Source organism: Petromyzon marinus, chromosome 5 (genome assembly GCF_048934315.1).
Source record: "Petromyzon marinus isolate PM22_M1 ecotype Great Lakes invasive population chromosome 5, UKy_Petmar_22M1.pri1.0, whole genome shotgun sequence".
Classification (NCBI taxonomy): Eukaryota; Metazoa; Chordata; class Hyperoartia; order Petromyzontiformes; family Petromyzontidae; genus Petromyzon; species Petromyzon marinus.
The window spans coordinates 19006473-19032922 of record NC_133671.1 but is presented as its reverse complement, the minus strand read 5'-3'; the positions used below and the strand labels follow the sequence as shown (position 1 = coordinate 19032922).

Here is a 26450-nt window from a genome sequence, read left to right as displayed (position 1 = left end):
ACTCACACACACAGGGTAAGAGAGAATCACACACACACAGGGTAAGAGAGACTCACACACACACACGGTAAGAGAGAGACAGAGATAGCTAACGGGAGAATCACACACACACAGTAAGAGAGACTCACACACACACACGGTAAGAGAGAGACAGAGATAGCTAACGGGAGAATCACACACACACACACGGTAAGAGAGACTCACACACACACACGGTAAGAGAGACTCACACACACACACGGTAAGAGAGAATCACACACACAGGGTAAGAGAGAGACAGAGATAGCTAACGGGAGAATCACACACACAGTAAGAGAGAATCACACACACACAGGGTAAGGGAGACTCACACACACACAAGGTAAGAGAGAGACAGAGATAGCTAACGGAAGAATCACACACACAAGATAAGAGAGACTCACACACACACGGTAAGAGAGAGACAGAGATAGCTAACGGGAGAATCACACACACACGGTAAGAGAGACTCACACACACACGGTAAGAGAGAGACAGAGATAGCTAACGGGAGAATCACACACACACAGTAAGAGAGACTCACACACACGGTAAGAGAGAATCACACACACACACGGTAAGAGAGACTCACACACACACAGGGTAAGAGAGAATCACACACACGGTAAGAGAGACAGAGATAGCTAACGGGAGAATCACACACACACACAGTAAGAGAGAATCACACACACACAAGGTAAGAGAGACTCACACACAAGGTAAGAGAGACAGAGATAGCTAACGGAAGAATCACACACACAAGGTAAGAGAGACTCACACACAAGGTAAGAGAGACAGAGATAGCTAACGGGAGAATCACACACACACACGGTAAGAGAGACTCACACACACACACAGGGTAAGAGAGAATCACACACACGGTAAGAGAGACAGAGATAGCTAACGGGAGAATCACACACACACACAGTAAGAGAGAATCACACACACACAAGGTAAGAGAGACTCACACACAAGGTAAGAGAGACAGAGATAGCTAACGGAAGAATCACACACACAAGGTAAGAGAGGCTCACACACACACAGGGTAAGAGAGACTCACACACAGGGTAAGAGAGAGACAGAGATAGCTAACGGGAGAATCACACACACACAGTAAGAGAGAATCACATACACACAAGGTAAGAGAGACTCACACACAAGGTAAGAGAGACTCACACACAAGGTAAGAGAGACAGAGATAGCTAACGGAAGAATCACACACACAAGGTAAGAGAGGCTCACACACACACAGGGTAAGAGACTCACACACACACAGGGTAAGAGACAGAGATAGCTAACGGGAGAATCACACACACAGTAAGAGAGACTCACACACACAGGGTAAGAGAGAATCACACACACGGTAAGAGAGAGACAGAGATAGCTAACGGGAGAATCACACACACAGTAAGAGAGAATAACACACACACAAGGTAAGAGAGACTCACACACACACAAGGTAAGAGAGACACACACACAGGGTAAGAGACAGAGATAGCTAACGGGAGAATCACACACACAAGGTAAGAGAGACTCACACACACACAAGGTAAGAGAGACTCACACACACACACAAGGTAAGAGAGACACACACACAGGGTAAGAGACAGAGATAGCTAACGGGAGAATCACACACACAAGGTAAGAGAGACACACACACAGGGTAAGAGACAGAGATAGCTAACGGGAGAATCACACACACAGTAAGAGAGAATCACACACACACAAGGTAAGAGAGACTCACACACACACAAGGTAAGAGAGACACACACACAGGGTAAGAGACAGAGATAGCTAACGGGAGAATCACACACACAAGGTAAGAGAGGCTCACACACACACAGGGTAAGAGAGACTCACACACACACAGGGTAAGAGAGACTCACACACACACAGGGTAAGAGACACAGATAGCTAACGGGAGAATCACACACACAAGGTAAGAGAGGCTCACACACACACAGGGTAAGAGAGACTCACACACACACAGGGTAAGAGAGACTCACACACACACAGGGTAAGAGACACAGATAGCTAACGGGAGAATCACACACACAAGGTAAGAGAGGCTCACACACACACAGGGTAAGAGAGACTCACACACACACAGGGTAAGAGAGACTCACACACACACAGGGTAAGAGACACAGATAGCTAACGGGAGAATCACACACAGAGGTAGACGAGGCGGGCAGTGCATAACACAGACACGGAGAGAACACACAGACACACACAGATACACACAGACACACACAGATACACACAGACACACACAGATACACACAGACACACAGAGACACAGACACGGAGAGAACACACAGACACACACAGAGACACACACAGATACACACAGACACACAGAGACACAGACACGGAGAGAGTACACAGACACACACACAGAGACACACAGCACAGCACACACAGCACAGCACACACACAGAGAGAAGCAAAGAGAGAGAGGAGCAGCATACAACAGACACCACACACAGGCAGAGAGAGAATGAGCTAGAGTGCACAGACACACACACAGGCAGAGAGAGACAGAGAATGAGCTAGAGTGCACACACAGACACACACAGAGACACACATACACAGCATAGCACACACAGAGACACAACGACACACACAGGCAGAGAGAGAGAATGAGCTAGAGTGCACAGACACACACAGGCAGAGAGAGACAGAGAATGAGCTAGAGTGCACACACAGACACACACAGAGACACACACACAGCATAGCACACACAGAGACACAACGACACAGGCAGAGAGAGAGAATGAGCTAGAGTGCACACACAGACACACACAGAGACACACACACACAGAGACACACACACAGCATAGCACACAGACACACACACAGAGACACACAACACAGGCAGAGAGAGAGAATGAGCTAGAGACATACAGAGACACACACAGAGACACACACAGGCAGAGAGAGAGAGAGAATGAGCTACAGTGCACACACAGACACACACACAGAGAGAGAAGCAAAGAGAGAGAGAGGAGCAGCATACAACACACCACACACAGGCAGAGAGAGAATGAGCTAGAGTGCACAGACACACACAGAGACACACAACACACAGGCAGAGAGAGAGAGAGAGAATGAGCTAGAGTGCACAGACACACACAGCACAGCACACACACAGAGAGAGAGAAGCAAAGAGAGGAGCAGCATACAACACACACCACACACAGGCAGAGAGAGAGAATGAGCTAGAGTGCACACACAGACACACACACAGAGACACACACAGGCAGAGAGAGAGAATGAGCTAGAGTGCACACAGACACACACACAGAGACACACACAGAGACACACACAGGCAGAGAGAGAGAGAAGGGGAAAGATACAAAAACAAAGTTTGACATCTCTTAATGGGCGAACCGAGTCGGTGCGCGGCGCACAACGTGGCGGGCTGCTGCTGCTGCTGCGGCTTCACCGCCTCCTCTTCCTCCTCCTCCACCACCACCATCATCACCACCACCACCACAGCTCGGCCGACACAGCGATCATCATCACCATCATCACCGTCGTCGGCCCCGTGTCCCTCAAGATGGCGGAGAGAGAAGGATCGATGCTCCAATATTGGAAGAAATTTGATCTACAGCGGCTGCAGGTCGGTCCGCGCGTGTGTTGTTGTTGGTGGTGGTGTTGTTGTTGGTGGTGGTGGTGTTGTTGTTGTGGCGGCACCGGGCCCGGGCATGGGGGATGGCGGAGCGAGCGAGGGATAGAAGGGATGGAGATGATGATGATGATGGGATGAAGAAGATGATGGAGTGGACGAGGAGGGAGACGCGCCGTTGATGAGAGGACGAGGTGGAGGTGGTGGTGGTGGCGGGGGAAGGTCCCGACATCACCACCATCATTTGGCGATGGGTTTGTTGTTTTTATTTTTGCTGGCGATGCGATGCGAGCGAGAGAGCGGTGGGGAGATGTGAAACAACCGAAGGAGGGTTGTGGGCTAGACAACAGAAGGCCGAGCAGGATTCGTGTTCATACTGCCTACGGATCGCTCTGAGAGTGATGGTGGGTGACACCACCAACCCCCCCATTGATATTGATGATTCGGAGAGATGATTGATAATGATGGCGATGATTGATAATGATGGCGATGATGGTTGATTGTTGGGAACATGGTGGCCGTGACCGTGAAGGAGCCACAGTACCCGGCACTGCTGGGTCAGAGAGCTCACGGTCAATACCGACTGACATCACCCCCCCCCCCTCCATCACCACCATCAACATCATCATCATCACCATCATCATTTCCATGACAGCCCCGTCAACCACCAGACGGTACCGTCATCACTCCAGTGGCGGCGTGGTGGCAGCAACAGCAGCAACGTGCCACCGATTTTTTTGTTTGCGCCATCAGCATAACCACCACCATCATCATCATCACTCCCCAGCATCACTCCCCATCATCACTCCCCATCATCATAATCATCATCACTCCCCATCATCATCACTCCCATCATCATCACTCTCCACCATCATCATCACTCCCCACCATCATCATCATCACTCCCCATCATCATCATCACTCCCCATCATCATCACTCCCCATCATCATCATCTCTCCCCATCATCATCATCATCATCTCTCCCCACCATCATCATCACTCCCCATCATCATCATCACTCCCCACCATCATCATCACTCCCCACCACCATCATCATCACTCCCCACCACCATCATCATCACTCCCCATCATCACTCCCCACCACCATCATCACTCCCCATCATCATCATCACCGCCACTACCAACCACGACCATCAGAATCAGGAGAGCAGCAACGAGACACGCGTAAGACGACGTTTCGTAACGTGGCCTGTCTCTGCTGCTGCTGTTGTTAACCTTTCTCATCCCTTCCCCCAGCAAGCCACCACCCCCCACACACACCGCATCCGCTCTATTTGCCATTGTTCTTGTGGTCTTGGTGGTGGTGGTCCTTGGTTTGGTGGTCCTTGGGATCTGTTTTGTTTCTCGAGTCGAGACTCTTCACAAATCCCACGTCCCCGTTCTCGATCCGTGCTTTGTTGGGTTGGTGATGAGGATCAATCTCACGAGTTACGGGGCGCATGCTGAAAGGTACGTTGTGTTTTTTGCTAGATTATTATTGGGGTTTTTTTTCTTCTTTTTATATACCGGTCCGGGCAAGGACGTGGGGTTGCTGAGAAGGTCGTATGGGGTGGGTGTTTTTAAAAGATATATATTATTTTATTAGTAGCGAGGTCAGCCACTCTAGTTGTGGTCTCCAGTACTAGTTGCGGTGCTGTATGCTCCACTAGTGGGATCACCTTGGGGGGGTCCTCCTATCCCCTTTTCTTCACGAGATCCCCCTTTGTCTGAGTCGTCCGGCAGTCAGCCAGACATGGGTCAAGGTCTCTCTCCATCTCCCTGTCTTCTTTGGTCGCTTTTTTTTAGTAAAGTAAAAAAACAATTGGGGGGTTCTTTTACTTTGGGCCCCCTTTTTATTCAATGTCACTATGGCGGTGGGGGGGGGGGGTCCCTTTTTGGGGTCTCTTGGTCCGGGGTTATTCTTCTGTGGGTGTCATTTTTCGAGGTGTCTCGCAGTCCGCCGTGTCCCTCTTGGTCCGGGGTTATTCTTCTGTGGGTGTAATTTTTCGAGGTGTCTCACAGTCCGCCGTGTCCCTTAACTTGACATTTCTGATTTGGGTTCCCCCCGGATAAATCCATTCAATGATCTTCACAGGGGGCGAGGGGGATATCTCATTTTTTTCCTTAGCGGTCCATGTGGGTGACACTTTTACAACATTATTCTTATTTGATCAGTATTGTGTACATAGATCGGTATACACCATTGTCGCTATGAATATTACTCACAGTTCGTTAATAGATAAAGTACAGAGAGTAACAAGACACACAGGGGTAATAATATATATGGGTGGACTCACCAACACCTTGCGAATTCGTAATGTAATGCATTGCGGTAAATCCACCCACCTAAACGTGTGGCTTCTTGATAATAAGCCTCATCCAGCAGTGGATAGGACACGGCAGAGAATCACGACGATGTTAATGTTTTTCACACGTGCCCGCTTGCATGTTGCAAGCGGGCACGTGTGTGCTCTATAAAGTAAACCCAGCAGTGTAATTATAACTTGTGTGTGTGTGTCCATAACGTACGAATGGACATGATAAATAACAACAAAAAATACTTTGGCAGCGACGTATAACCACCACTTGGGGTGTGGTAATGTTTTGTTTTTAATTAGAAAGTTATTATTACTATTGTAATCATTATTGTTATGGTGCTACCCCATGTCATCACTGCGTGTCTTAAAGGGGACACTTTTGCTCCATCTCCCGAAAGTCCCTTGCTTTGTGTGATATTTAGTCCTCATTAATTTAATTTAACACATTGGTAATGTCCGACAGTGAGTGTCCAGTTACACAGTAAGTCTGTGCCATGTTTTAGAAAGCTTGTGCTGTGTATAATACCCGACACAACATAGACTCACAATGTTGTGTTTAGAGCGTCAGTGTTACAGCAGCAGAGTAAGTCTATGCTGTGTGTAGTGTCAGTACTATTATTATACACACCGTGTGTGTACCCACTGACTTTCAAATATAAGCTCAACATAAGATCAAAAGATTAGTGTAAGTTAGGATGATTGCCAGGGGGGCAAGAGTTAGTGAGCACCCACCAACACACACACTTCAAATTAATATTAAATAATCTTCCCTAGATATTGCACAGTTCACAAGCACATGTTTACACTGTACGTGGTATATATGTGAATCCTAATAGTGTGTAGACATTGCACAGTATCGACTGTTCAACGTCAGTATTAAATTGTACTCTGTAGGTATTACGCTTTGTGTCACGTAGCCTGTGCAGTTATTACACAATGTGTGATAATGTTGAATTGTGTCCTGTGGATATTCCATGTGTGTACGCACGATGCTTGCTGTATGTGCAGTGAGTGGTGTATGTTCGTATGTGCTCAGAATGTGTTAACTGCGATGCAGAAGCTCCAGCTTGTGAAACGCAAACTATATACCACCCCCAGTTTGTGTGCGTACGATGTAGGGTTACAATGCAATAATTTTATTTTGCAGCCACACACACTACAGGGCCCCATGAAGATTTGATCTCACGTCTCTCTGCAAGTGTGTTGTTGTGTGTTGTGTGTGGTTTGTGCATTTGGTGAACCGCTCTTCCCAACGAAGTCCCACTCATTTCCACATGCACAAGTAAAGCAATCACAACCTGGTTGCCCGAGATGTGTGTGTGTGTGATCTTGGTTAGAGTCCCAGCCAACATCATCATCATCAGTGGCCGGTGATATCCGGAACCCTCTCTGGGTCCCCTGTGGTACCATCAACTCGCATTGATCTGCAGCTTTTGTGAATGAACTACACACGTCCTGAATCAGTGCTGTGTTGTCAAACGAACCCCTGGACAATTATTGACATGGCATTTGGATGTCCTTCATCCAGCAGTGGATTGACAAAGGTCTTCTAACATTTTATCACAGCGGGCACACATTTTCTCGTGCGTTATCAAGAGGGTAAAATAAAAATGTGTTTTACATTGAGTCTTGAGTTTGACATAAGATTTAGTTTCGACACGGTGTGAGTTTTAGGTGTGTGTGTGTACGTAATGTGTGTGAATGTGTTGTTGTGTGCGTGTGTGTCATTGGTTCCGATGTAAAACGTCAAGGCAATGGGGATGAAAAGCAGACCACGGGATTGTACATTGTCTGCTAAATATAAAAGTCTGTTGGAGGATGCAGACTTGTCAGGAGCGTGGTGTGTTTAAACACAGGTTGCCATTTGCCTTTAGAGACACGGCTTTAGTGTTATTGGCAGAGTTCCGGTTAAGTTGAAGTTTAGTGTTATACATGATCAGTGTTTTGGGGTGTTGATCTGCCCCCCACCTCCCCCCCGGTGTTAGTGGGTATGGTAAAGAATGGGGTCCGTTATAGTAATAGATTTTACCCTTTTGACTGGCACAAAAACTGACACCTTTATTCAAGGCATCATGTTTGCCAGTCAAAAGGGTAAAAACCTATTACTATATCTTGTTACTGGCAAAGGAGGTCTCATAATGGGGTCCGTTGTTTTTTTTTCCTGATAGATGTTACGAGGGATATGGTAATGTGGCCAGGAATTGGGAGCTCGTGATGGGATTCGTGCTCAGGTTTAGTGTTGGGTAGTCTCGGTTTAGCGTTGGGTTAAGATTCAGTGGTTGGTGTTTGGTGTTTGGGGGGCGGTTACGAGTGATTCTGTAGTGTTTTAGGGTTGTTTGTGCTTGGGGTTAATTGTGGAGGTTACGGTATGGTGGAATCTTGATTAAAACAACTCCATCTTTAAAGGGGTCATGTTCACACGCGTTTAAGCCACGTTAGAGTTACGCATAGAGTATTTGTTTCGTTACAATGGGTTTAAAGGAGTCCACTGTTACCGGTGAGGATGGTCCTTGTAACAAAGGGCTTGACTACGGTGGATCGTGTCAAATGTAAAGAGAGTGGTAACCCCCCCCCACCCTCCTGTAGGACACGTAGTGGGGTTTCTCCAGGCACTTAGGTTTCCTTAATTAAGAAATTTTTAAAAAAACCCATTGCTTAATTATAAAGTAATAGGTCAAACGTCCAGTTTCAGGAGCCCCTTGGCCATAAAACAAACTTTTGAGATGAAGTGAGTTTGTTTGCTTTGTCCCCTAGATTCAACAAATGACATTACAGCACTCTTATTGACTTAACTTTCGTGACTGCAGGAATTCGTATTCTTTGGTTCTTTCGCTAAAGTCACGTAGATAAATAATTATAATATATCACTCTTATTGATTTCAGTACCGAATTGTGGATGTTTCATAGTGACACGCCGAATGACGCGTGATTGTGAGTTTGCTATATAGTGGAGCGCACACACACAGCAACATAACACAGTAAGATAGCACACACATAGAGACATAGCACACACACATAGACATAGCACACACACAACAACATAGCACACACATAGCAATATAACACATTCACATAGCACACACATAGACATAGCACACACACAGCAACATAACACAGTACACACATAGACATAGCACACACACATAGACATAGCACACACACACAACAACATAGCACACACATAGCAACATAACACAGTAATATAGCACACACATAGAGACATAGCACACACACATAGACATAGCACACACCAACAACAACATAGCACACACATAGCAACATAGCACAGTCACATAGCACACACATAGACATAGCACACACACAGCAACATAACACAGTACACACATAGACATAGCACACACACATAGACATAGCACACACAGAGCAACATAACACAGTCACATAGCACACACATAGACATAGGACACACACAGCAACATAACACAGCACACACATATACATAGCACACACACAGCAACATAACACAGTAAGATAGCACACACATAGAGACACAGCACACACATAGACATAGCACACACACAACAACATAGCACACACATAGCAACATAACACATTCACATAGCACACACATAGCACACACACAGCAACATAACACAGTACACACATAGACATAGAACACACACAGCAACATAACACAGTAAGATAGCACACACAGAGACATAGCACACACACAGCAACATAAGTCACACAGCACACACATAGAGACATAGCACACACACATAGACATAGCACACACAGAGCAACATAACACAGTACGCACATAGACATAGCACACACACAGCAACATAACACAGTCACACAGCACACACATAGACATAGCACACACAGCAACTTAACACAGTAACATAACACACACAGATGCATAGCACACACAGCAACATAACACAGTCACACAACACACACAGAGACATAGCACACACACAGCAACATAACACAGTCACACAGCACACACATAGACGTAGCACACACACAGCAACACAACACAGTAACAGCACACACAGAGACAGCACACACACACAGCAACATAACACATAGACATAGCACACACACAGCAACATAACACGGCAACACAGTACACGTTACAACTGAACACCTAGCACAATACACATTTCAACATAACACACGTATCAAATTACACACACAAAGCACACAACACACGCACAGAAACACAACACACGGAACACACACACAGCACCAGAACACACAGCAACATAGCACACACATAGAGACATAACACACACAACACATAGCACACACGCAGCAACATAGCACACACGCAGCAACATAGCATACACATAGAGACATAACACATTCACATAGCACACACATAGACATAGCACACACACAGCAACATAACACAGTACACACATAGACATAGCACACACACAGCAACATAACACAGTAAGATAGCACACACAGAGACATAGCACACACACAGCAACATAACACAGTCACACAACACACACATAGAGACATAGCACACACACAGCAACATAACACAGTCACACAACATACACATAGACATAGCACACACACAGCAACATAACAGTAAATTAGCACACGCATATAGACATAGCACACACACAGCAACATAACGCAGTAACATAACAGACACATAGACATAGCACACACAGCAACATAACACAGTAACATAACACACACAGATACATAGCACACACAGCTACATAACACAGTCACACAGCACACACATAGAGACATAGCACACACACAGCAACATAACACAGTCACACAGCACACACATAGAGACATAGCACACACACAGCAACATAACACAGTCACACAGCACACACATAGACGTAGCACACACACAGCAACATAACACGGCAACACAGTACACGTTACAACTGAACACCTAGCACAATACACATTTCAACAACACACGCATCAAATGACACACACAAAGCACACAACACACACGCACAGAAACACAACACACAGAACACACACACAGCAACATAGCACACACATAGAGACATAGCACACACAACACATAGCACACACACAGCAACATAGCACACACATAGAGACATAGCACACACATAGAGACATAGCACACACAACACATAGCATACACGCAACACATAGCACACACACAACATATAGCACACACATAGAGACATAGCACACACAACACCACATAGCACACACACACAGCAACATACATAGCACACACACACACAAACGACACTGTAAGTACATCATCATAACACGTGAGATGGAGGCGGCTGGCATCCTTGATGTGTTTAACCGAAAACCCCTTCGATTGTTCTATTTGCTCCGGTGTTCATATTTGTATCGATATATATTTATTTGTGTGTGTGTGCGTGTTCTATTTTACGAAGTGGTGGCTTTCAAAATGCGCTTTTGTTATCCATTGTTGCAACGAGAGAGAGGAGAGAGAGATGGAGTGAGCGAGGTACCCCCACACACACACACCACCACCACGTTTTAGGAAGCGTTGTTTGTGTTGTCTCTGTGCTGTTTGTGTTGTCTGTGTTGGACTCGGACCTGTTTTGGGCTTCTCCTAGGTCAACTCAGACTCGAGTGAGGGTGTAGAACGCCAGCACCTGGGGATACAAATGCGGCCGGGCGTGGCGTTTGGCCACCGGCCTTGATCGGCGTTCGCCAAAATCACTTTCCCCGTCAGGTCTATTAAAGGTGAAATGTTGGGGATGTGTGTCATCTTCTTCCCCCTGTAAGCCGTACTACTAGAGTAGTAGTAGTACTACTGTATTGTTACCGTGGCTTTATTGTGTGCACTGTGTGCACAATGCACACACCGCTTTGTGTACTGTGTGCACAATGCACTGTGTACACAATGCACACACCGCTTTGTGTACTGTGTGCACAATGCACTGTGTACACACTGCACACACCGCATTGTGTACTATGTGCACAATGCACTGTGTACACACTGTACACACCGCATTGTGTACTGTGTGCACAATGCACTGTGTACACAATTCACACACCGCATTGTGTACTGTGTGCACAATGCACTGTGTACACACTGCACACCGCATTGTGTACTGTGTGCACAATGCACTGTGTACACAATGCACACACCGCATTGTGTACTGTGTGCACAATGCACTGTGTACACACTGCACACACCGCATTGTGTACTATGTGCACAATGCACTGTGTACACACTGCACACACCGCATTGTGTACTGTGTGCACAATGCACTGTGTACACAATGCACACACCGAATTGTGTACTGTGTGCACAATGCAGTGTACACAATGCACACACCGCATTGTGTACTGTGTGCACAATGCAGTGTACACAATGGACACACCGCATTGTGTAGTGTGTGCACAATACACTGTGTACACAATGCACACACCGCATTGTGTACACTGTGTGCACAATGCACAGTGTACACAATGCACAAGTGCATTGTAGTAGTACTACTGTATTGTTACCGTGGCTTTATTGTGTGCACTGTGTACACAATGCACACACCGCATTGTGTACTGTGTGCACAATGCAGTGTACACAATGCACTTAGTGCATTGTAGTAGTACTACTGTATTGTTACCGTGGCTTTATTGTGTGCACTGTGTACACAATGCACACACCGCATTGTGTGCACAGTATCGGTATGCCTCTCCGTACAGTACTGCGTTTAGATTACAATGAATCGCTCTCACCACGCTTGCCATCGTGTTTACCCCGCGTACGATATTGCACACACACACCACATACACACAGTGCAGTACACAAATACACACACGTGTGTATTTGTGTACGATGTTGCACACACACCACATACTGGACTGCACACACAAACCACATACACACAGTGTAGTACACAAATACACGTGTGTGTGTGTATTTGTGTACTGCAGTCCAGAATGTGGTGCGTGCAATATCGTACGCGGGGTAACACGTGTCTATGTGGTGTGTGTGTGTATACACACGTGTGTATGTATGTGTGTGTGGTGTGTATACACACACGTGTGTATGTGTGTGGTGTGTATATACACACGTGTGTATGTGTGTGCAGTGCACGTGTGTGGTGTGTATACACACGTGTGTGTGTGCAGTACACGTGTGGTGTGTATACACACAAGTGTGTATGTGTGTGTATGTGCAGAGCACGTGTGTGGTGTGTATACACACACGTGTGTATGTGTGTGTGCAGTACACGTGTGGTGTGTATACACACGTGTGTGTGTGCAGTGCACGTGTGTGTGTGCAGTGCACGTGTGTGCTGTGTATACACACACGTGTGTATGTGCAGTGCACGTGTGGTGTACAGTGTTAAAGAGTACAGTGCCGTGTTGTGTATCCTAATGACACGTGTGTGTACAGTATGCCACGCTGTGACCCTTGTACAGTGCAGCGTGGACTGCGCTAGCAGCATCGCCTTTGTGTGGCGATCGTTCTGGTTCTGGTGGCGGTGGTGGTGGTGCACTTTATATTATTATTACACGTGCAGTGTCGCTCCCGTGTGCACCCTTTGGGGCTGGCCATAAATGACGTCACGCATCTTGGGGGAGCCGGGGGTCAGACATTTGTGACGGGGGGGTGAAATGTGACGTCACATAAAAATGCGCAACTTTAAATAAATATAGACAACACGTTCTGCTTAATTAAATAGACTTTTTAATGAATGTTTTCTCCTACAACATCAGAGTGCAGCGCCACATTAAATACGCAACTACAATGACAATAGTTTAAAGAGATTTGAAGCATGTTTTATTTTTTTTCGGGGGGGGGAGGGGGGCGGCAGAGCTTTGTGACGTCATATTTTAGGGGGGGGGGGTGTTTGACTTTGTGTGACGACGAAGGGGGGGGGGAATCAAAAATCGTCCTAAATCGCGTGACGTCATTTATGGACGGCCCCAAACAGCAACCGCATAACGACGACAGCACCGCGCGTGTCCACCAGCGTGTTTCACGTAACTTGATTATTCTTATTCTTGTTGTTGTTGACACGTGAGTTCACTCCCTGTGCTCTCTGTGTGTGTGTGTGTCGCGTCGTGCGAGGTGACTGCACCTACCACGCGTCCCTTTTGGCACGGCAAAACCATTGTGGTGGTGTAGCAGCAAGCAAGCAGCAGCAGCAGCACTCTTTCTGATGGTCGTGTGTGTGTGTACACGCACAAATAACACAACAACAACAACAACGCCACGACACATTCGTCAACAAGCAAATGCGGCCTTGAAATGGAAAATAAACGACGTTTCGGGCAAACGACCCTAGTACCAACAATAGAGTAGCGTGCCATTGTTGTTTACTGTGTGTGTGCACGCTGCGCTTACTGCAGCACTACAGCGTATATTGTGTGCAGAGTCTGTGTACAATGTGTCCTGTGTGCCACTATGTAAGTCGCTTAACACGCCCTTACATTGTGTAATCTGTGTACTTACTATATTTGATCACTGCGTGCCCTGTAATGTTTTTTTGTCGTGTCTCTCTGTGTGTGTGTGTGCACTGTTATGTATGTTGTCACTACGTGTGCAAACCCTGATATTTCATCGGTTCGTTTGTGTGTGTGTGTGTACTGTGTACCATCTTGTGTGTGTGTGTTCGCTTTGTGTATTGCATGACACTTGTGTTGGATGTTTATCACGTCTTTGTGTATACTATCACATCATCACCCCACGTGTGTACTCCGTGTATATCAACATCATTATCATGCACACTGTGTATAACGATCAAATCATACACGTGTGTGCACTATTTCACATCATCACGCACGTGTATACTCTGTATATCACACGTATATCACATCATCTTGTGTGTGTGTACACACGTGCGTACTCGGTGTATATCAACATCATTATCATGTATAATGTGTAATATCAATCAGATCATGCACGTGTGTATACTATATCATATCATCATGGCTGTGTGTACACTCCGTATATCATATCACCACGCGTCATGCGTGTGTGTGTTTGCGTACACTCATGTGTATCAATCATGAGCACGGTCTATTTGCAACAATACAAAGTCGCCATTTGATTTTTAGATCAGAAATTCAAATTCTCCAATGGCAAAAGAAAAGGTGGCCCTGCTTGGCCCCCCCCCCCAAGCGGTGTGTGAATTCACGCGATACGGGCGCCAAAATTGCGAGATGTTAACTACCTCGCCTGGTATGCAAGAGGTCGTGGGGTTGATCCCGACCCAGACGCCTGCTGCTGTATATTTGGAGTTTACAGTGTCTCTCATAATCATCATCACGGTGGCTAGGAGATGTTAACTACCTCGCTTGGTATGCAAGAGGTCGTGGGGTTCATCCCGACCCAGACGCCTGCTGCTTTATATTTGGAATTTACGGTGTCTCTCTCATAATCATCATCACGGTGGCTAGGAGATGTTAACTACCTCGCCCGGTATGCAGGAGGTCGTGGGGTTGATCAAGACCCAGACGCCTGCTGCTGTATATTTGGAATTTACGGTGTCTCTCTCATAATCATCACGGTGGCTAGGAGATGTTAACTACCTCGCCTGGTATGCAGGAGGTCATGGGGTTGATCCCGACCCAGACGCCTGCTGCTGTATATTTGGAGTTTACGGTGTCTCTCTCATAATCATCATCACGGTGGCTAGGAGATGTTAACCACCTCGCCTGGTATGCAGGAGGTCGTGGGGTTGATCCCGACCCAGACGCCTGCTGCTTTATATTTGGAATTTACGGTGTCTCTCTCATAATCATCACGGTGGCTAGGAGATGTTAACTACCTCGCTTGGTATGCAGGAGGTCGTGGGGTTGATCCCGACCCAGACGCCTGCTGCTTTATATTTGGAATTTACGGTGTCTCTCTCAAAATCATCATCACGGTGGCTAGGAGATGTTAACTACCTCGCCCGGTATGCAGGAGGTCGTGGGGTTGATCCCGACCCAGACGCCTGCTGCTGTATATTTGGAGTTTACGGTGTCTCTCTCATAATCATCATCACGGTGGCTAGGAGATGTTAACTACCTCGCCTGGTATGCAGGAGGTCGTGGGGTTGATCCCGACCCAGACGCCTGCTGCTGTATATTTGGAATTTACGGTGTCTCTCTCATAATCATCACGGTGGCTAGGAGATGTTAACTACCTCGCCTGGTGTGCAGGAGGTCGTGGGGTTGATCCCGACCCAGACGTCTGCTGCTGTATATTTGGAGTTTACGGTGTCTCTCATAATCATCATCACGGTGGCTAGGAGATGTTAACTACCTCGCCTGGTATGCAGGAGGTCGTGGGGTTTGATCCCGACCCAGACGCCTGCTGCTGTATATTTGGAGTTTACGGTGTCTCTCATAATCATCATCACGGTGGCTCTCATAATCATCATCACGGTGGCTAGGAGATGTTAACTACCTCGCCTGGTATGCAGGAGGTCGTGGGGTTTGATCCCGACCCAGACGCCTGCTGCTGTATATTTGGAGTTTACGGTGTCTCTCTCTCATAATCATCATCACGGTGGCTAGGAGATGTTAACTACCTCGCCTGGTATGCAGGAGGTCGTGGGATTTATCCCGACCCAGACGCCTGCTGCTGCTGCTGTATATTTGGAGTTTACGGTGTCTCTCTCTCATAATCATCATCACGGTGGCTAGGAGATGTTAACTACCTCACCTGGTATACAGGAGGTCGTGGGTTCGCCTGCTGCTGCTGTATATTTGGAGTTTGCGTGTCTGTGTCTCTCTCCCCGTGGTCGCGTGGATTCTTTCTCCGGGTCCTCCCGGGTTTTCCCCTCAACGTTTAGAATCAATATCACGGGCTTCGTGTATTTGTATGCTGCTATAAAGTTCCACGTGCTGATGATGATGATAAGCCCACTTCGTTGAGCTATCATTTGTGGTCAGGTCGCTTTTGAAAAAGAGCTTCATAGGTACAATGGCCTTACCTGATAAGAAAAATAGGTTCGTTTTAATTTAGAATCCGTCTGCATTCAGTGATCCATCCTCCCTCCTTCTCCACACTCTCCCGTGTCTCCACCAAACGTTGAGGATGGGGATGACTACATTACATTATTAATCATTCACACGCCAGCATTGTGCACACACACACACCGGGCCTGTGCAGGCACAGTAGCACATACAGTGGTGATCAATACAGCAGTCAACAGCACCAACGTACACACCGAATTGTGTTGTGTTATGATGTGTTATGTACTGCATATACAGAACTGTGTTGTGTTCAAGTAAGGAACTTTAACAGAGAAGGGGGTAAACGTCTGGCAGTTAAAACCGGCCTTGGTTATCAATTAAGCCTGACTGCTGATGAGACACTGAACGTCAAAACTAGTCCTGGACTATAAAAGTCTGGCTGTACAAACACCATTGGTTCTTGTCAGCCTAACTGCTGATGAGACATTCAACGTCAAAACTAGTCCTGGACTATAAAAGTCTGGCTGTTCAACTACCATTGGTTCTCGTCAGCCTAACTGCTGATGAGACATTTAACGTCAAAACTAGTCCTGGACTATAAAGGTCTGGCTGTTCAACTACCATTGGTTCTCGTCAGCCTAACTGCTGATGAGACATTCAACGTCACAACTAGTCCTGGACTATAAAAGTCTGGCTGTTCAACCACCATTGGTTCTCGTCAGCCTGACACTGCTGATGAGACATTTAACGTCACAACTAGTCCTGGACTATAAAAGTCTGGCTGTTCAACCACCATTGGTTCTCGTCAGCCTGACACTGCTGATGAGACATTCAACGTCAAAACTAGTCCTGGACTATAAAAGTCTGGCTGTTCAACCACCATTGGTTCTCGTCAGCCTGACACTGCTGATGAGACACTAAATCTCGAAAACCTGTCCAGAGATTGCTTTATTGAACCAATGCCACCAGTACAATGATGCACTCACAGAAGGCCATGTGGCTGATGAGATGTGTAAATTAATACTTGTGGTGTTTTTTTTGTACGTCGAGGTTCAAATATTTGAAGGAGGCATGTGCAGTATTGTCTGCTTATTTACGTTGTAACATTACCCTGCAAGACCGTCCATAGAGTACTATAGTACAGTATATGAATGCAGGGACACTTGTTTTATTTCAGATGGTGTTATACTATACAGTGCTGCATACCTGTCAACCCCTTATCAGTGCCCTACCTTATTACAGACCAATTCAGACCTTATTGGTCACCCCCCGTGCCCCCTTATAAATCTCAACTTTCATCCTACAAAGTCTCATCACAAGGGAGAAACACAAATAGACTATCTTTACCACTAGTACACTCACCACTAGTACACTCACCACTAGTACACTCACCACTAGTACACTCACCACGAGTACACTCACCACTAGTACACTCACCACTAGTACACTCACCACGAGTACACTCACCATATTGAAACGGCTGTATGCCGTATGGACCTGTAAACTCAATTTCCGTGTACAAGAATACGGGGTAAACCGTAGTGTTTGTTTACAGGTATGGTACTGTAGGTTTACACTCTAAGGTGCATGGGTAATGGATGTGACGAAGGGCTCTGTGCTGCACTATACAGTACTGTAGTAGCATATACACAGGGCGGGCGAGATGTCTATATACCTCTATGAGTTACAACTTTAAAGTAAATGCATTGTGCAGGGGTATAGGGACTTCTCGACCACCGTGTTTTTATTTATAAGATACGTATGGGGGGGTTATTGTTTGTTTGTGCGTGTGTTAGTCTTGAATCTTTGTGCACATGCTCGTTTGTGTATGTGCCTTGTCACTGTTCCTCTGCATATGCCAGTCTCTGTACTTAGTCTAGGACTCTATGTGTGTCTGTGTCAGTCTCTGTCGCCATGTGTATGTGCCTATCTTTGTCTATGCATCTGTGTCTGTGTATATGTTTGTGTGTGGACAATGTCCCATCGGTGAGCTCCTCCGGCAGGCAAGGCTGCGTTGGCTGGACCATGTAGCCCGCATGCCCAGCCACCGCATGCCGAAACAGCTTTTGTTCGGCCAGATCGAGGGGGCTTAACAGGCGCGGTACGGGCTAGAGAAGAGATGGAGTGATGTGGTACAGGAGGACGTGGAGCTGAGTGGACTTGCCGATGACTGGTACCAGCGGTGTCAAGATCAACCTCTGTGGAGGAGGCTCGTGAAGGACGCTACTGGGCAGTTGGAGGCAGTCGCCCTCCAACAACAACGGAGGGCAGAGGAGCGACGCTCACAACAACGAGCGGAGCACCGGGTGGCTAAAGCACAGCAGGTTGGCACAGTAGGGGGCACAGGTGGTGCATCAGCCAGTCATCTTAGTCAGTCGACCTGTGGCACCTGGGTCTGCCCCGTGACCTGCCAGCGGGCGTTCGACACTTCACGTGGCCTCAAGGTGCACATAGCCTGGCACAAGCGTCGTGGTTGACGTCACCGCCACTTAGTGGCGAATGGCGGTTGTATGTTTGTGTGTGAATGTGCCACTCTACATAAGTGCTTGCGTGCGTGTGTGTGCCCAATGAGACGTAATAATACGATGTTCGTATGTTTTACTTCTGTACGTATTATATTATGCACAGAACACACACACACAGTGTATAAGAGAAGTAAAACATTGCTGCAGTGTGTTTCATCACGTATCCCTTGTGCCTCGATTGTGCGTTTGTGCAGTGTGCAGTGTTTGCTCATAGCTCGGGCTTGAATTATGGCTGACAATGCTCAGGTTTATGTAGGAAGTTGGTGTCTCAATTCTCATGTGCAATTAGATGCAAGGGCTTCGCAGCCCCGAGCTCGACTCCGCTTCAAATGGGTGACTTGGCGTGGTGTGTAAAGCATTGGGGAGACAAAGGCGGCCGGGCGTGGTGCTGACCACCCAATTGTCCACGTGTGGCGTGCCGGCCCTCATAGGTGCTCGCTAACAGCACTTTTCCCAACAGCCGGTTGAGGCTATACGGGGGGGCGGGGGATCTTTGTCTTTGTAGACCTATGATGTGTGTACATATCTTTTTCCGATATGGTAATGTCTACACTCTAGATGTATACACTACTCTATATTTCTAAGTGTGTATCTTACTCTGTGTTTATATAATGCAAACATCTGCAAGCTGGAAACATGGGGGGGGGGAGGGGGGGAGGAGCCCTAGTTTGGCTCATCGTGAAAACTCCTAGACGTCTGTGAAAAGTAACTTTATAGCTCATCGGATTCCTCCGGTGGAAACACAAAAAAAGTTAATAAAAAAACATGTGCCCTATACATGAATGTATGGGTGTGTATGGTGTGTAATTCAAGGTACTTTTTTCTGCATTAACGCCAGGTAGGAATTCGAGACACTGTTCTGGTGCAGTGGTCAGCGCACTGTGTTATGAACAAAGTGACCCAAGTTCGATTCCCAGCCACGGCTTACATCAGTTGGTGAGCGACAGCAGCAGAACTTGTCCTGGGCCCGCCACCCTTAGCTCGACTCGGCATTAAATGATTACCCAATGAGGTATGGACACATGAACGAACCCTGGGAAGAGTCCAAGGCGTCCCGCCGGCCACACCACTGCCCACAATTTCTGGCCGTTCTCGCCTTAATAGGTGCTCGCTTTACAGCTCGTGCCCCAGCCGTCTACAAAAGGGGCATGAGCCACAAGCAGAGGCTGCTGCTAACACGTGTACCTGTGTGTGAACTTATGTCCCTCCGTTTTGTCATTCCATTCGCTGGATGAGTGCCTCCCCATACTGGGACAGCTCATGAGGGTTGTTATTTTTTTTTTCACCCCACCGCACTTTCACCACGTTGGTGTCGTGCGGGTTGATGAAGGCGGGGAAGACGGACACGGGGAGCACAGGGGCACAGTACAACAATGGTACAAAAACGGATATCCTTACATATTTTTTCTTAATCCAAGCTTCAGTGGGTGAAAATACACTGCCGTTGCCCTAAGATGAATTAATAATAGCAACGTGTTGAGTTAATTTGTCCAGACACTCACTGTCCGCATATACACACGGCCACACATTCTTGCATGTATTTATTAGATACAAACATGAACAAACACGCCACCACACATATAAAGCCTTAAACAGACCGTCGGGGCAAGTGCTGCGAGCGAGCAGCACCTATGAAGGCCCGCACGGCACACGAGGGGGGTGGGTCGCCATCACCACCCCCGGCCGCCTTTGTCTCCCCAGCGGCGATGTTTACACACCGCACCAGGTACTCATTGGAGGCCGAGTCGACCTCGGGGAGGAGGCCTAGGTCCTGTTCAGATAATCGTCACCGGTGATGGTGGCCGTGAGCGGGAATCGAACTCGGGTCGCCGGGTTCGTAGCGCGGCCCGCTAACCACTACACTTGCCGCTCCACACGTGTGCATTATCAGAATTTTTTTTGATACTGGAGGAATCCGATGAGCTGTGAAGCTCTCTTTCACAGATGTCCATGTACGCATTATACCTGACACACTGATACTTGCACACACACACACACGCATGTTCACGTGCGTGTGTGTGTGTGTGCGCATGTGTGTGAGCAGCCACAGAGAGCTAGAGTGGGGAGCGGTGGTGCAGCGGTTAGTGCGCTGCGCTACAAACCCGGCTATGGCCGGAGTTCGATTCCCGCCCACGGCCAACACCGGTGCCGATTATCTAAACCGGTTCCCTAGGTCGACTCAGCCTCAAATGAGTTCCCTTGCGCATTGGCGTGTAAGCATCACCCACTGGGGAAGACAAAGGCAGCCGGGCTTGGTGTTGCCCTCCCCCCCTCGCCGTGTGCCGTGCCGGCCTTCATAGGTGTTGCTCGCTGACAGCACTTGCCCCAACAGCCTGGCGCAGGCTACGCGGGGGATCTTTGTCTTTTGTTTGCAGCCAGAACCACTGCTGCACTCTGTGTGTGTGTGTGTACAGCGTGCCCTGCGTTGTAGATGGCGTCGGGCGGACTGGGAAATATTATAATGAGAGCTGACAGTGTTCGCTCGGTCTGATGAATTTTTTAAACCAAATGAATAAACAATAGCACTTATATATTTATTTCTTTCAAGAGGCCGGGGCTGGCTGTCTGCGGTGGCGTGATCCTTTATCTTTGCACTCCTGCACGTTCAAGTGTGTGTCTGTGTGTGTGCCTGTCAGGATGTGTGTGTCTCTACAGTATATCTGAACCGGTCCTGGGCCTCCTCCCCTAGGTCGACTCTGCCTCAAATGGGTACCCGGTATGGGGTGTAAGCATTGCCACTGGGGAGACAAAGGCGGCCGGGCGTGGTGCTGGCCACCCAAACCCCTCGTGTGCCGTGCCAGCCTTGCCCCAATAGTCTGTTAAGGCTATACGGGGGATCTTTGTCTTTGTATCTGTACCGTATATATGAACCGGTCCTGGGCCTCCCCAAGGTCGTACCTTGTGCGATGAGTGAAAACATCGCCTCTGGGGAGACAAAGGCGGTCGGGCGTGGCGCTGGCAACCCACCCCCCTCGTATGCTGTGCTGACCTTCATAGGTGCTGCTCGATAACAGCACTTGCCCCAACAGTCTGTTCAGGCTATACCGGGGGATCTTTGTCTTTGTATGGGGAGAAGTGGCGCAAGTGGTTAGCGCGCTGCCCTTCAAGTTCAAATCCCGCTCACGACCAATAATAAACAGCTGCGAATATTTGAAACTCCCCTGACCCTTCCCTAGGTCAACTCGGCCTTAAATGAGTACCTGGTTTCGTGTGAATCGCTACTGTGGAGACAAAGACGGCCGAGTGTGGTGCTGGCCTCCTAGAATTCTGGCCTTAATGGGTGCTCGCAAACAGCCCTTTCCCGAACAGCCTGTTCAAGGCTCTACACAGGATCTTTATGCATGCTAGGCCACGGAAAGTAGCCCCAAAGTGCACCTAGTCTGGCACAAGTGCGGTGACAATATTACCGTGCGTGTGCCACCTTCATTCGATTCCTGGCCACGGCTAACATTATTTGTCACTGATATCTGACCCTGTCCTCGGGTCTCCCAGAGGTTGACTCTACAACAGCACTGGGGAGACAAAGGTGGCGGGACATAGTGCTAACAGCACTCTGCTGATGTTAATAATCATCATCATCACGATCCAAGGGGGCGGAGAGCCCGTAGTGTTATAGGTGTCCACTGCACATTTCGTTATTTGATTCCACTTTCCTCTCTGTCTTGTGCCCACATGCTCAAAGTAGTGGCACCAAATTCTGTGATGATGTCGTCAAGCCATCATTCTCTTTATGAAAAATAAGATGGTTTACGCCTTCCTTGCTTTCCCTGTTACGTCTTTTTCTCTCTTTCCTGTTACTATTATTTCCCCCCCGAACAACAACAACAAGACACCTTTTAATTTTCCTGTTGTTGCCCATCCTACATCATACGTGTGCCTGACGGTTAATATATATAGAGAGAGCGCCGATTAATCATAATTATCGTTAGCACAGAGAGGACCACGTTGCTCATTGTGGTTGCATTGCCAGAACAACAATGGAGCTCACCCGGATTCTTTTGTCTCGAATTAACCACGCAGCCCAGATCGCGCCTGCGTTGCTACAAACGCTCTGCAGCGGCGATGGGGCATTGCACATTTATGGCCGAGCCTACCTACCCGCGGCCCAAGCCCAGGTTCGAGATGGCACAGGAGATTGCGCGATTGCGAGTGCCCGACACTGGGTGACGATTATCTGAACCGGTCCTGGGCCTCCTTCCCCCTAGGTCGACTCAGCACTCAAACGAGTAACCCGGTGAGGCGTGTGGTAAACATCGCCGCTGGGGGAGACAAAGGCGGCCGGGCGTGGTGCTGGCCACCCCCCCCTACCCCCCACACGTGTACCGTGCCGGTCTTCATAGGTGCTCGCTAACAGCACTTGCCCCAACAGTCTGTTTAAGGCTACACGGGGGATTTTTTTTCTATTTTGTTTTCGTGGGAGTGTGGTTGTGTGTGCGTTATGCCGCATGGTTGAATGTGGTGTGTGTTAAGTGTGTATTATGGGTATGCATGCCTATTATGGTATATATATAGTTGCATTTACATATGTCGCGTGTGCATGACCATTGTCTACACATGTAGACTGTGTCGGTAAGGATGGGCAATATCTATAAACACGGGTGAATGTAAATTACGGTGGTGGGCGTGTGTGGTGGCATCGAGCGTGTGTCCACGTGCATACCTATCTATCTTACACGTGTCGTCTCTCGCCTGGTAGCTGCTACGTGCAAGGTTGTAGGTACGTGAGTTTCATCTCACATTCGTGTGAAACGATGGATATCTCTCGCTCGCTCGCTTTCTCTCTTCCCGATCGTGGCCACCGTAAGGACAGAGCGGCCGATTGTCTGCCACAGCTGTCCGTGGCAGTGATCAATTGGGCAGCCGTGTCAAGGATAACAATGACTGTACACACACACACGCGCGCATGCATGCATATGTATGCATATTAACACAAAGACAAGAGGATCACAGGCACCACCACAACCCTGGGGTAGCCTTGAGCAGAATGCTGGGGTGAGTGCTGTTAGCGAGCACCTATGAAGGATACGGAACAGCAACACTCGAGAGATGGTGGATGGGGTTGTGGTGGTGTCGACCTGGTGGGATGGCCCATGATTAGTCCTCCCACATATATACATTATATATATGTAGTAGTCACTACTACATATATACTATATATCATCTGTCGCCGATGTTAACCGGTTTAGCCGGAGTCATATTCAGGTGCGTGCGTTCTAAAATCGCGACGCTACAGCTCAAGTCTATGGGTCTCTCTGTGCGAGTCTATGAGTCTCTGTGTGCGAGTCTCTGGGTGTCTACACAATTACAGCTACATGCGACCACATTATCAAGGCGCTGTTCACGCGTGCGTGTACAGAAGAAGCCCAGAGAGAGAGAGATATTCGTCCGCTTGCTGTGAACTGCGGGTGAACTTCTTTCGCGCCGTACCGGAGCCAACCGTGCTGATCGGAGAGACGGGAACACCAAATCTGCCAACCCTTCATCAGTGCCCGACCTTATTAGAGACCAATTCAGACCTTATTGGTCAACCCGTGCCCCCTTATACATCCCAATGTTCATCCGAGAAGTCCCATCACAAGGGAGATACTCATCAGTACATTCACCACTAGTATACTCACCACTAGTACACTCACCACTACACTCACCACTAGTACACTCACCACTACACACCACTACACACCACTAGTACACTCACCACTCGTACACTCATCACTTGTACATTCACCACTAGTACACTCACCACTACACTCACCACTAGTACACTCACCACTACACACCACTAGTACACTCACCACTCGTACACTCACTACTACACTCACCACTGCACTCACCACTACACTCACCACTAGTACACTCACCACTCGTACACTCACCACTACACTCACCACTACACTCACCACTACTACACTCACCACTAGTACACTCACCACTACACTCACCACTACACTCACCACTAGTACACTCACCACTACACTCACCACTACTACACTCACCACTACACTCACCACTACACACCACTACACTCACCACTAGTACACTCACCACTAGTACACTCACCAATACACTCACCACTCGTACACTCACCACTACACTCACCACTAGTACACTCACCACTCGTACACTCACCACTACACTCACCACTATACTCACCACTAGTACACTCACCACTAGTACACTCACCAGTACATTCACCACTACACTCATCACTCGTACACTCATCACTCGTACACTCACCACTACACTCACCACTCCTACACTCACCAGTACACTCACCACTACACTCACCACTACACTCACCACTAGTACACTCACCACTACACTCACCACTAGTACACTCAGCACTACACACCACTAGTACACTCACCACTAGTACACTCACCACTACACACTACTAGTACACTCACCACTAGTACACTCACCACTACACACCACTAGTACACTCACCACTACACACCACTAGTACACTCACCACTAGTACACTCACTACTACACACCACTACACACCACTAGTACACTCACCACTAGTACACTCACCACTACACACCACTAGTACACTCACCACTACACACTACTAGTACACTCACCACTAGTACACTCACCACTAGTACACTCACCACTACACACCACTAGTACACTCACCACTACACACCACTAGTACACTCACCACTACACACCACTAGTACACTCACCACTAGTACACTCACCATATTGAAACGGCTGTACCCCCGAATGGACCCGAAAATAAAATTTCCCCTGTACAAGAGCACGGGGTAATAACACCGTATGGGTTGCACATGTAAGGGGCCGTCCATAAATGACGTCACGCACCTAGGGGTGGGTGGGGGTCAGACATTTGTGACGATATGTGACGGTCGAAACGTCGTGAGAATGTTTTTATTGTTTTATATATATTTTATTATGTTATTGTTTCCCTTCAACGTGACTTTACCGAAAGAGCTAAGAATATCAGTGGGGGGGGGGTTGAGAAATGTGACGTCACATCAAAATGCGCAACTTTAAATTAATATAGACAACACGTTCTACTTAATTAAATCGACTTTTTAATAAATGTTTTCTCC

General features: G+C 47.8%; 1 protein-coding gene across 7 annotated transcripts in view; it reads left to right on the top strand.

Annotated features, from left to right (window-relative positions):
• The first annotated feature begins 1713 nt into the window (after positions 1 to 1713).
• LOC116939177 (homeobox protein cut-like 1) overlaps positions 1714 to 26450 on the top strand; it is a 203509-nt gene continuing 178772 nt past the window's right edge. For 4 of the 7 annotated variants that reach the window (XM_032947256.2, XM_032947255.2, XM_032947252.2 and 1 more), the window contains exon 1: positions 1714 to 3643. In XM_032947256.2, coding sequence (XP_032803147.2) covers positions 3581 to 3643 — 63 coding nt within the window. In that variant the 5' untranslated portion in view covers positions 1714 to 3580. The remainder of the gene's footprint in view (positions 3644 to 26450) is intronic. The other 3 variants (XM_032947251.2, XM_032947258.2, XM_032947250.2) reach the window with 1 other exon arrangement.